This window comes from Eurypyga helias, unplaced genomic scaffold, assembly GCF_000690775.1.
Source record: "Eurypyga helias isolate BGI_N326 unplaced genomic scaffold, ASM69077v1 scaffold15330, whole genome shotgun sequence".
Lineage (NCBI taxonomy): Eukaryota > Metazoa > Chordata > Aves > Eurypygiformes > Eurypygidae > Eurypyga > Eurypyga helias.
This window is the reverse complement of record NW_010223975.1, coordinates 7008-19780: the sequence shown is the minus strand read 5'-3', so window position 1 is coordinate 19780 and position 12773 is coordinate 7008. Positions and strand designations below refer to the sequence as shown.

Here is a 12773-nt window from a genome sequence, read left to right as displayed (position 1 = left end):
AGCAGGAATTTGCTTCTCCATAGCTGCATGCAAAGAAGCAAAACAAACCTTATGTTTAATTATAGAAGATCATTCTCTAGATGGGCTCCATTTTTAAAAAATCTCTTCTGCAACACTAAAGGACTCAGCAGTTTCCTTTTGTCTTTAAAGATTCAATTAAAAGTATGTTTCAGAAATTAAATTACAGCATGAAATTAGCTAAGGGTATGAAATACTGCATTTGCCCTAGCATTCAGGGAAAGGCTGTACAAAGCAATTCACTTAATGGCTCCTAACATGTGATCTCAATAACTAAAGTGCCCTCAGCTAGCAGAGGATCTACTGGTGAGATACGCCCTATATAATCCACCCAAAGGAGAAATGGATTAAATTCAGGTAAATCTTATTAATTTATGGTAAACCCTACAGTTACTCTCATTTCTGATCTTTTAAAACGTTACAGTTTTGTCAGGTAACACGCTTGTTGGTGTGTGGGTTTTAGCTGACTGCGTCCCTCTCAATCTCGACACGTTCCAGAAGCATCTGCCAGAGTCTGTGGGAAGCGTTTCTTTCTCTCTGGCTTTCAGAGTGCTGCTGGATGCGATTCATCACAACCACTGGGAATGCACTCCACTTCGTTCTTTGCTGCACTAATACAGGGAAGGAAATGAGCAGTCCCCTAACTCTTCAGCTGTCCCTTTAGTCACCTGTTGGGTACAATTTCAGCTCTGTCTTGGTGCTCTGTGCGTGCATTGGGTTGGTCTTTCAGAGGAATTTAATTTCCATTTGGGGTCCTTGGGTACTCTGCAATGAAATATAAAGATAAAACCCAATTCCGCTTATGACTGCCTTCCGTGGGACCAAACCGGCCCACTTTGCTCATCGGCAGGCTGCTGGCAGCGCGCACGGGGGGCTGATGCGTTCGCCCCCAGCAGTGCTCCGGCACTGCCAACTGCAGCCAAGGGGGCTGAGCCCCGCACCAGCTCCGCCGCGGCATCTCCACACGGGATGTGGCTGCTGGCTCCATGATGTTGATGAAGGCACTGTGCTGAGGGGACACTCTACACAGTGGGGTTTTTTCTCGTTGGATAGTTTGGGGTGGGGTTATTTTTGTGGTGGTTTTTTTTTTTTTTTAATAATTTTAAACTGACTTCACTTAGAATTATAAGTCAAATTAGAGTGGAAAGCCAGAAGGAAAAATAAAAGGAGTCTCAAATTAACTATAAAAACCACAGCTAGTAATATCTCTGCAATCTATTTCTTCTCTAATCTCTCCTTACTCCCATTTTAATCCAATTGCATAAAAATCTAATCAGCATACATGCACATTCCTGTTTTCATACAAATTTCAGCCACTGATCCAGCATAACTGGGCAATAAGACAGCCATCACCAGATGACTCTGTTGCAGAGGTGGTCTGTACTGACATTCTCTGCTTTCAGAGGTATACCCAAGAGCAGACTCTCTTCTTTAAGCTAAGAAAATAAACATCCCAATTAAATTATCAAGCTCCATACCATGTTTGTGCTTTCCTGTGGATGAAAATACATAAATAAAAGCACGTGTAGCCTGTCAGAGGAGTGTTGAGAAGGAGGACATGCATAGGGAATGAATGCCTGCCAGCTGGGTGGGGCATGAAGTAGTCTTAATTATTATTAATGACAGCAAAATACAGACATGATTTATGGCCCTGGAAAAAGCAATGCACTGAGCTGTCCTGAGCATAGAACACACTGTTTTTTCTGCAACTTTATGCACAGGTATTGTTAAACAATAGATTGTCCTGAAGGCACAGAAAGATTCACGCCTCTTATTCTAATGCTAGCCCAGACCTTCAGTTCTGCCAGATCCTCAGACCCATGCTGCATGTTCACAGTGTTTAAAACAGACGGTTGGCCAGAATTTCCAAAGTCCATGGGGATGAATCTGCACGTGTGCATGTGTAGGAGTGTGGCTAGCTGCAGTTTTACGACTTACGGGTCACAAGAATACTTTCTGCGCATCTTCTGTACAAGCATCTCTCCTTCAGGTTGTAACATGAGTTCTTAATTCAGGTCACAGGCAATTACAACATTTGTCAGGTGCCAGTGAACTTCAGCACAGAGTATGTTTTAGTTACGGGAAACCTTGAACCACAACAGATCAATGCTTCAGTTTTGTCATCCGTCCCGGGCTAGGCTTTATCAACGTTACACGGCACATTAATTGTGCTGTTTTACTGAATGTATTTCTCCATTAGTGAAGTCTAACCTAGATTAGTTATAAAGACTTTATCTGGGCATGCTTCAAAACAGTCTTTTTTTTAATCTGGTCTTCACAATAACGGGTTTTATTTATTTCTGCTCTGCTCTATGCAATTTCATAATATATACTTCAAGACATTTTTCAAGCAAATGCAAATCTCTGACTGGAAGTAGCAGCAACACCAGAAATGTAGAGCGTTGTGCAACATGTCTACTCCCCCACAGCTCTATATGCACCTCTGTCGTGCTAAAGGGAGGCTTTTTGGTTAGAGGCAGTGCTGGATAATTTTAACTACCTGGTTAAAATTCCAATCCCACACCCTGTAGTTAAAGAGTAATAAAGGGAGAGTGTGTGTGTGTGTGGGGGGGGGGGAGAAACTAGAAATAAAAATGGAACAGGAACAAATGACTGCAAAGTGGACACTAAGATCCATAGCCCCCAGCACCTTCCAGCAATGGTACGCCAAGGACCATGTCCCAGCGGTACAACAGACCGCCGCCGGAATGGCTCGGGCTGCCAAGCAGGCACCAGCCTGTAGGTTATATGCGGACACGCACCCAAATGGAATTGGAGCAAGGCCAGTTCACTCATGTACGCTGGTGGTCAGACAGCCTGCGAATACCAATAGCATAGAGCCACTTAGGCTGGATTGTTACAAGAAAAGAGTCTGTAACCCATTTAGAAGTACTCCAGGCTCCCTGTGACCCCACACTTCCAATTATGCTTTTAAATACAGCAAATGAATCCTGAGCAAAAATGCACCTGCTTATACACTGGGTCAGTATGTGTCTGAGCAATTTGTGGAATGATGAAGAAGAGATCGCGTAAATTCCCTGAAAAAGAGTAAAAGTTGTAGGCAGGAGTACTAAAATCATGGAAGACTTATGGAAAATAACATTAAGATTTAGATACCAAAGTGCTAATGATTTCTGCTTTTTTTCCTTGATATTTGGGATTATTGAGCAGGCTATCAGTCTCTATGGTAAATTTTAAATAACGTTTGTTGCATGACTGTCCTAAAATAAAACTTCTCAGAATAACAGCAACAGAAATATAATATAGTTTGCATTGTGTCTGTTGTTTATTTTGTGTGGCAATAATACAGGCGGCCATATGGATACGAGCATTTGGAAGGGAGGATTTGTTGGCGAGATCATCACATCTGTTTACTTATAAGTGCAACAGAAATACATTTGGAGGTCACTGACTGCACAACCATTTTTTGTACTCTTCATGAAAAAAAGATGCTACTCTTTCTATGTCAACCCAACTTCAACAGAGACCCTATGATATTTTCATGAGAAAAAGGTTTCAGCCACATCCACTATAAAGGTGGTAGCACAGCAGAAATTTAATCTAGGATGAAAGGAGTATGCAACATGTCCAGAAGGAAGATAAGGAAAACAACCAGTGCCACAGTTAAGCTTCCTTATAGCACATACCCTTTGATTAAAGGGGCACATACCACTGACCTCATATCCAAAAATCACATTCACCGAGTGAACTTAGATTTGAATTAAAAACAAACAAACAACAAGCAAAACACCACCAAAACCCCCCACAAAACCCCCCATACCAACACACCTAACCCATAACAACAGGTTCACAAGCTCGTCATTTATAACATCTCAACATGCTGGCAGCTATTTCAGCCGAGCCCTTCGCCATGATCAAAAATATTTATTGCTCTCTCTTTGCATTTTTCCTGGGGTCTGGCTGTAAGCATATTTTAATCTAGTAAACATAAGTATTCCTGCAAATTTAGAAATGTGTAGTTCACCATGCAAAATTTCAACTACAGACAAATGTTCAGAATAAGAAGAAACAGTACTTTAAGCATTCTTTTACCTACAGTATTTTTCTAATATCAAGACATTATTATTTTACTTTGGTTATTTTTGTTTCTGGTAGAAATCTACTGGTAGAAACACCTCAGCATGTCCATATACTCTGAGATTACACACATTTTCTCAGCTAAATGCAGCTTTTGGCAGTGAATAATCCCATGCATAGAAATATTTTTATAGTTGCTTGCTGTCACCCACGCTTGATAACACTTAGTTTTAGCTGAAGGACACATAACTCATGTCTTGTTTACAAAGGAACCTAAGGACAGAAACTACAGAAAACTAAAGAAAAACAGATAATACCTGAATTCAATTACTTCCAAAACCTTAAAAAAATAGTGCAAGAGAAAAATGTGATCTTACTTTTGCCGACAGGTTAGTCTTCAATATTTGCTTTGCCAAAGGAAGGTGAAGTCAGAATGACAGCTGTTCGTTACAATTCCTTCTTTATTACAAGAGCTTAGCTCTGCCACTGGCTGGCTGGCCCATTTCTGCTAGCTTTAGCACAGAACAGTGCTCCTAAAAGCTCCTCCTCTTGACAGCATCTGTTTGGATACTTCCCTCAACAAGCAGAAACAAGGCTTTCCACAGAGCTGGAAATGAGCTACGAGTAAGGGAAACCATTAGAAGGAGAAATAAATATTTTGATGGCTAAGTCCAGAATTTGGCAGGTAGATATTCATGCCCACTAACTCCATCAGCTTTACACCAGAGCAGTCACGTCTTCACAGTGCTACAAACTACAGTGCCAACATCCTCAACAGAAACAGAAGCTTAAATGATGGCTAAAAACTAGAATCTAAAACTTTGAAAGCCTACACCTCCTGCAAAAGTGTACAAGCCCAGCCACTCCTGATTAATGCAACATGCCTCAGCCTTCAGAGGAGGAGGGTTCATTATTTGTTTCTTACCCAGATTTTTGTATTTATACAACTGAAAAAAGCACTGGTGAAGTATCCACACAAGACCGTGTATAATGGATATAAAGTGTCTAAATATATGTATTTCAATTATGGATGAGTCAGAAAGCAACTGCTCATTCTAACAGATGCCCTATGTAAACTCAAGAGACTCACCTTTTCCCTGGCACCCGTAACAGCTGAGGCAAATCTACCTTCTGTTCCCAGAAATGCTGCCTGCGGCAGATATTGTAGCATGGCGAAAGTACATCTCGCAGTACCGTAACTTTATTGCCAGTGAAAATGATACTGCTTCATAACTTTATTTGCAATTTGTAATCTTTGTGGGCAACATGCCAGTATGTTCTCCTGTTCCGGACACAGCTGCCTGAGCAGACAATGACCAAGTAACAAGACCAGACATATAAAATACAGAAGAAAAAAAGGTCAAAAAATTAGGCCCAAGATATATATAACAACGTATTTATTGTGGCTTACTCTCAGCTACCGATCAGCACATTATCCTTATTTTCCCTGCATGATCGCTAAGTACCATACTAAAATTAGGTCAGAAATTCAGATCAGATCAACTGACTCAGCCCAGGAAGATCAGACAAAGACTAGCTGCTTTTTTTTTTTTTTTCCTCCAATACGTAGTGTTTTAATCCCCTGCAATGCACAACAGATCCATACATTTTTCCCCACGATTAACCAATCAGGAGCCACACAACGAAACAGCAATCACAGTGAATGTAGAGCAGTGCTACTGAAGAAACACAACACAGTGTACCCTTAGGAAGGCAACACTGACAATCAAACGGTTCTTCTTTTAGATCGTTTTTCAGATCTTGTTTCCAACCACTCAGACTAATGCATTTCAATCAACTTTTAAGTCATTCAGCATGGTTTGAGATATTTAGGCAAATAACAGCTGCTTCCAAATAGTGTTGTGTGTGAATACCACCACTTTATTATATAATAAATTACTCATTATAATGTTGTTAATACAGATGATCAGCCTTCTTCTAAGAGAGACCATCTGAACACTAAAATTGACTAGCTCCTCAAAAATTCAATAATCATACTATTAGGTAATTTTCAATAGTTACCAAAGACTTATAACTGCTTTATTTTGATTCCCACAAGCAAAAGGAGAGTGTTTGCTGGAAGCCCCTTCTCCTGCTCAAACGCTACCTGCAGTTAATCACAAGGGATGATTCCCTCGTTGCTAAGGTAATTGTTTTCAGCAGTTGGTAGTCTCCAGACCGGTAACACTGTTATCACTGCACATGTGCACCACTTGCTATCTAGGCCACACTATCAGGAATTATGGATAATGTAAATACCCACCAAGATAAGGTAAAGACATAAGGAAAATAGTAGAGCACAAAGAAGAAATCAATAATCCTATTTTACATTTCCTGACTGCTGTGTTTCAATAGATAACGTGGTCTTGGATGGATCTCTGGAGGTTACTCCAGGGAGCAGACTATTTCAATCAGCCTAAGTGACTTCAGACAACATGGTTCCTTTAGTCAAATCAGATGTTCTCCCTTGTGCTGCCATTGCTTTTAGTTTTCCTAATCAAGGGTTGATCACAAATATCTTATTTTCCCTCTCCAATTTTACACAGGAAAAAGGCAGAGAAAGAGATCCGACAACAGCATTTTCCAAGATTTCCTAGGGTGTTTTTCCTACTTTGTTTCCTCAGCTGGATATCGTTCACCCTCTCAGTGTTACTGAGATAAGCCAAGTAGGTAGGATGTAGAGGGAGCCACCATAATCATGGTTTTCCACAGAAGAGCGCTACGTCCCAGAAACGTTGATGCGTCCAACCCACGCACATACACACACCGTTCCGCTGGTAAATTCACTATATTGCTGGTAACCTTCTGTCTCTCTCTGGGAAGCAGAGCTCTGTTCTCAATGATCTCAGTTTAGCATGAGCAAGAATTTCATGGTTTGGCTCAGCCCTAAATCATCTGCACTTATCCAGAGCTCTTCATCAAATCACTTTCCCAAGATCAATAAATAAAACCACACAAACCAACCACAAGGTAGAAAATACTGCTACCACCATTGAAATTGGGTAGAGAAGCTTGGCTAGTGAACTGTAAAGAACCAGGTAGGACCACACCTTAGTCTCTCATGCCCCAAGGAACTGACTCATGACGAAACCTGTGCTGGCACTTAGTGACCTTTATGGTCACCCATACAAAAGTGCATGTAAAGAGGTTAGCCAGAGCACAGCCTAATTACCTGGCAGGTCTGAAAACTCTATTCTAAATACATCTGTACACATTGAGAGTTTAGCATATCTTACCATCAAATGAAAAAGTTGCTGCAAGGGCTAGGGATTTTTTTTTTTCCCCCCAGCCAATTCTGAATTAATCAAATAGTGAAGTTTCAATAAATTCAAAATATTTGAAAATTTGGTAAGGTGAGAATGTACTCTTCAAGTCACCACTTAGAAACAGGAAGTTGTTGACTAGCACTATTGCATCTCTCACTTAGCAGGTGAAACAGATTCAAATCCTGCCTCTGCTTAATGTAACTAACACCTAACTTTTCTCTCTATCATATTAAGAAATATTTCCCTACCTTTTTCTCATGGAAATTTTTCAGTTTATGTAGCTATTCAGTAATCAAAACAGAGACATATACATTAAACAAAGATGGCAAGAATGAAACCAAGTGTGTATCCAGCATAAATCAAAACAAACAAGAAAACCCCTCATGAATTCATCTGCCTCAAGGAAAAATATTTTCTCTCATAAAGTCGTGTGTAGTATAGATCCTGCTACAAGCAGCCTAGGCCTTCGACTCCCAAATAGTTTGAATGCCCCTAAAGGTTGCCCAGAAGTTGGGCTGACAAGATAATGGTCCAGAAGGCACCAAAATACACGTTGCATAGGCTCCTATTATTCACCTTAATTTTGTATTATTCTTATCCTCCCAACCAAATTAGTGACAATCCAAAAAAATTCTACTTCCTGGAACATGAAGCAGCCATAATTTTGCTTTACATTGCTGCTTCTCCATCCTCTGTCACATGGTATATGCTGCTCTTTTCCTTTTAACATTCCATCAAAATCACCAGACTACCCAGACCTTGCTGGAATGTTCACAGCGCAGCATTTCTGTTATACCTGGATGTACAGTACCCAAGATATAGCATAAAATTTAATCAAACTGAAATAAAGAAGATTCACGCTGTGGGAAAAATAATTCAGAGAACTTCCTGGCAGTTTGTGCTCAGACCATCCTTTTTTACATACAAGTTCAGCAATTGGATTGATTTATATATTTGGGTGCATAATAGGTAGGAGGCTTTACAAGTGGAACTGAAAAATAACGAGGATGATGGCTCATCTAGCTTAGTGGTGTCACCAAGGTTAAGTTGGCCTACACCCTGGGTCAAAACTGCGTCCATGAGTAGAAAAAGACATTTTATTGTCATAGGAGACTCCCTTCTGAAGGGAATGGAAAGCCCAATATGCAGACCAGCTCCGCTTAGGGAAGTCTGCTGCCTCCCGGAGGCTTGTGTTAAAGATGTGAAATCTTCCTACTCTGGTACAGCCCTCCGATTACTATCCATTACTGATTTTTCAGGTAGGCAGTGAGGAAGTTGCAACAAGAAGTCCAAGAGCAATCAAGAGAGATTTCAGGGCCGTGGGACGACTGATTAAGGGATCAGAAGCACAAGTAATGGTCTCCTCTGTCCTTCCTGTTGCAGGCAATGATGAGGGGAAAAAAACAGGAAGAGCCAGCAGATCAATACCTGGATCTAAGCCTGGTGTCACTGGCAGAATTTTGGGTGTTTTGATTATGGGTCATTTTACACGACATCAGGCCTGCTGGCAACAGATGGGGTACACCTGCCCCAAAGGGGGAAAAGGATTTTTGCACAGGAGTTACCAGGGGTCATTGAAGGAGCTTTAAACTAGATTTGAAAAGGGATAAAACCAGGCTCACTAGAGATAACCCTGAGGATGGAATGCTAATGTTTGAGGAGCAGTGTGCTAGCAAGGTGCTTGTTCTCATGGGGGACTTCAGCTGACCAGATGTCTGCTGGAAATACAATGCAGCAGAGAGGAACAGTCTCGGAGGTTCCTGAAGTGTGTGGAAGATAACTTCCTGACACAGCTGGTGAGTAAGCCAATGGAGGAAGGAGCCCCAATGGACCTGTAGTTTATGAACAGAGAAGGACTTACGGGGTAGGTGATGGTTGGAGGACGTCTTGGGCATAGTGATCACAAAATCATAGTTTTTGAATTTTGGAGAAGTAAGGAGAGGGATGAGCAGAACTGCCACCTTGGAATTCCAGAGGGCAGACTTTGTCCTGGTTAGGAGACTGGTTGACAGAGTCCATTAGGAGGCAGTCCTGAAGGGCAAAGGAGACCAGGAAGGATGGGCATCCTTCAAGAAGGAAATCTTAAAGGGTCAGGAGTGGGCTGTCCCCATGTGCCAAAAGACAAGTTAGTGGGGAAGAAAACCAGCCTGGCTGAACAGAGAGCTTCAACAGGAAATCACAAATCAAAGGGGAGTTTATGACCTTTGGAAGAAGGGGCAGGCAATCCAGAAGGACTACAAGGATATGGTGAGGTTGTGCAAGGAGGGTCTAGTCTAACTAGAATTTAAGGGTTAGAATTTGGGCCAAAGCCCAGCTTGAACTTAACCTGGCTACTGCCGTAAAAGACAATAAAAAATATTTCTATAAACACATTAGCAGGAAAATGATGGTTAAGGTGAATCTCCATCCTTTACTGGATGTGGGGGAAAACATAGTGACAAAGGAAGAGGAAAAGGTTGAGGTACTTAATGCCTTCTTTGCCTCAGTCTTTAATAGTTAAAGACCAGTTGTTCTCTGGGTACCCAGCCCCCTGAGCTGGAAGAAAGGGACAGGGAGCAGAATGAAGCCCCCATAATCCAAGGGGAAATGGTTAGCCACCTGCTACACCACTTAGACAAACACAAGTCTACGGGGCTGGAGGGGATCCACCCAAGGGTGCTGAGGGAGCTGGCAGAAGTGCTCACCAAATGCTCACCAAGACACTTTCTATCATCTACCAGCAGTCCTGGCTAACTGGGGAAGTCCCAGTTGACTAGAGGTTTGCCAATGTGACACCCATCTACAAGAAGGGCCAGAAGGAGGATCTAGGAAACTACAGGCCTTTCAGTCTGACCTCAGTGCTGGGGAAGGTTATGGAGCCAATCATGATGAGTGCCATCATGTGGCACTTTCAGGACAACCAGTTGATTAGGTCCAGTCAGCATGGGTTTATGAAAGGCTTGACTAACCTGATCTCCTTCTATGACAAGGTGACCTGTATGATGGATGAGGGAAAAGCTGTGAGTGTTGTCTACCTAGACTTCAGTAACTGTGTACATCATTTCCCACAGCATTCTCCTGGAGAAACTGGCTGCTCCTGGCTTGGATGAGTATATTATTCACCGGGTAAAAAATGGGCTGGATGGCCAGGCCCAAAAAGTAGTGGTGAAGGGTGTTAAATCCAGAAGTCAGCCACTCACAGGTGGTGTTCCCTAGGGCTCAGTACTGGGGCCAGTTCTCTTTAATATCTTTATCAATGACCTGGGTGAGGGGACCAAGTGCACCCTCAGTTTGTGGTCATCATCAAGCTGGGTGGGAGTGTTGATCTGCCTGAGGGTAGGAAGGCTTCACAGAGTGATCTGGAAAGACTGGATTGGTGGGCTGAGGCCAATTGTATGAGGTTCAGTGAGACCAAGGACCTGCACTTGGGTCACAACAATCCCCTGCAACATGACAGGATGGGAACGATGGGCTGGAAAGCTGCCCAGTGGAAAAGGACCTGGAGGTGTTGACTGACAGCAGCTGAATATGAGCCAGTGTGTGCCCAGGTGGCCAAGAAGGCCAATGGCATCCTGGCCTGCATCAGGAACAGAGTGGCCAGCAGGAGCAGGGCAGGGATCATCCCCCTGTGCTGGGCACTGCAGAGACCGCACCTCGAATCCTGGGTTTGGTTTTGGGCTCCTCAGTGTAAGAAAGACACTGAGGAGCTGGACCATATCCAGTGAAAGGCAATAGAGACAGGTTAGGGTCTGTAGCACAATTCCTGTGAGCAGAGACTTTTCTCTTTTAGCCTGGAGAAAAGAAGACGCCAGGGAGACCTTATCACTCTCTGCAACTACCTGGAAGGAGGTTGTAGACTGGTAGGGGTTGGTCTCTTCTCCCTAATGACAAGTGACAGGACAAAAGGAAGTGGCCTCCAGTTGTTGCCAGGGGAGTTTCAGATTGGTTATTAGGAAAGATTTCTTCACTAAAAGGGTTTTCAGGCACTGGAACAGGCTGCCCAGGGAAGCGGTGGAGTCACCAACCCTCATGGTATTTAAAAAACGTGTGAATGAGGTACTTAGGGACATGGTTTAGTGGTGGACTTGGCAGTGTTAGGTTAATGGTTGGACTTGATGATCTTATAGGTCTTTTCTTACCTAAATGATTCTATGATTCTATGGATGATTTACCCGTATTACACCTTTTGTCCCTCTCCTCAAGAAAATGCATTTTTTTTATATGCAAATGTTTATATGATAAGTATTTATATCTATGCCCTTCAGCCTTTTTCTCTCCAAGAGGCTGAAGATATTTCATTGTTCTCCATTGGCACAAGGTCATGTGAGTGCCCTTCTTATTAACTGTCAATTATAAACGATGAAATTGTTCAAGAAGACCCATTACAGGTTTCTGCCCATCAGAGGCTTGATCCATTTTCCTTTAAATGATTACAATAATTTTACTGACTTCAGAGCATGCATAATGGTGAGGAAATAATAAATAATTAAAAAAAAATCAGACAGCAATTATAGAGCTTTGAAAATTTATCACATTTAAAATATGAACAGAAGGAGTCTGTTTTGATCTGTGAGGCTGTGCCTGTTGTCCAAGAGCTCACACCCCAATATATCTTTGCACAAAGTACACGCTGTCCATCTAAAAGCACTGAGTGGATGAGGACCTATTTTCCCTTAGATCTACACCTCCTATTCCAAATACCTAAACCCTTTGTTACAAATCACAACTGCTGAAGATGCCACACATACTCAAACTGAATACACTTGGATGGGAATACTCTTTTCCATGGAGGGATAGAACCATTCAGCATCATGTCTACACAATGCATTAGCAAAAACACGTGCAATTAGCAGCCTGACATGGGACAATGGTCTGTACTACTTTTACCAGCAAGCTGCTTAGAAATCAACTGGTCTACACATATTTCCCATATCTGAGACTCAGCTCCTTACTGTTCATTCACTCTGCCAGACCACTCATCTTTTCATCAAAATATTTACCGTCTTATTGCTTCTTCTTGTTTTCGGCGTTTTTCACTCTTTTCTTTCAAGTAAGCCAGGTTTGTTTCATTCCTCATGCGATCATTCTCTCGAGCAATGTCTGATGCATTCTGTATAACCAAGCCATCATAGGCCTTCATCCCCATATCTTCAATATACTGGAGAAAAGCGCCCAAAGTGACCTCCTCCTGATTAGAACTCATCATCTTGCAGGAGATAATGAACAAAGGAAAGCAACGTTTCCTGCAGGTTGAAAAACACATAATACCTTAATCAGTAGGAAAACAGCTTATAGTTTATGACAGCGAGATTGTGTCAATTGTAATTAACATCTCTGTAAGAGAATTTTTCAGACCTTCTCCTGTCTAAAAGGTAATAAACAAAGCAATTCAGAACACAGAACAACATAACTCGAGACAAGAGGAGATAAAAACCAAGAGTCTCTTCTTTCAAGTGATGCAGATCAATCCAG

At 42.0% G+C, this 12773-nt stretch overlaps 1 protein-coding gene across 1 annotated transcript in view; it reads right to left on the bottom strand.

Moving 5' to 3' along the window:
* NYAP2 (neuronal tyrosine-phosphorylated phosphoinositide-3-kinase adaptor 2) overlaps positions 1-12507 on the bottom strand; it is a 104434-nt gene extending 91927 nt beyond the window's left edge. Inside the window, exon 1 of the mRNA XM_010159405.1 lies at positions 12302-12507. Within this exon, the coding sequence (XP_010157707.1) occupies positions 12302-12507 (206 nt within the window). The remainder of the gene's footprint in view (positions 1-12301) is intronic.
* Positions 12508-12773: the final 266 nt, after the last annotated feature.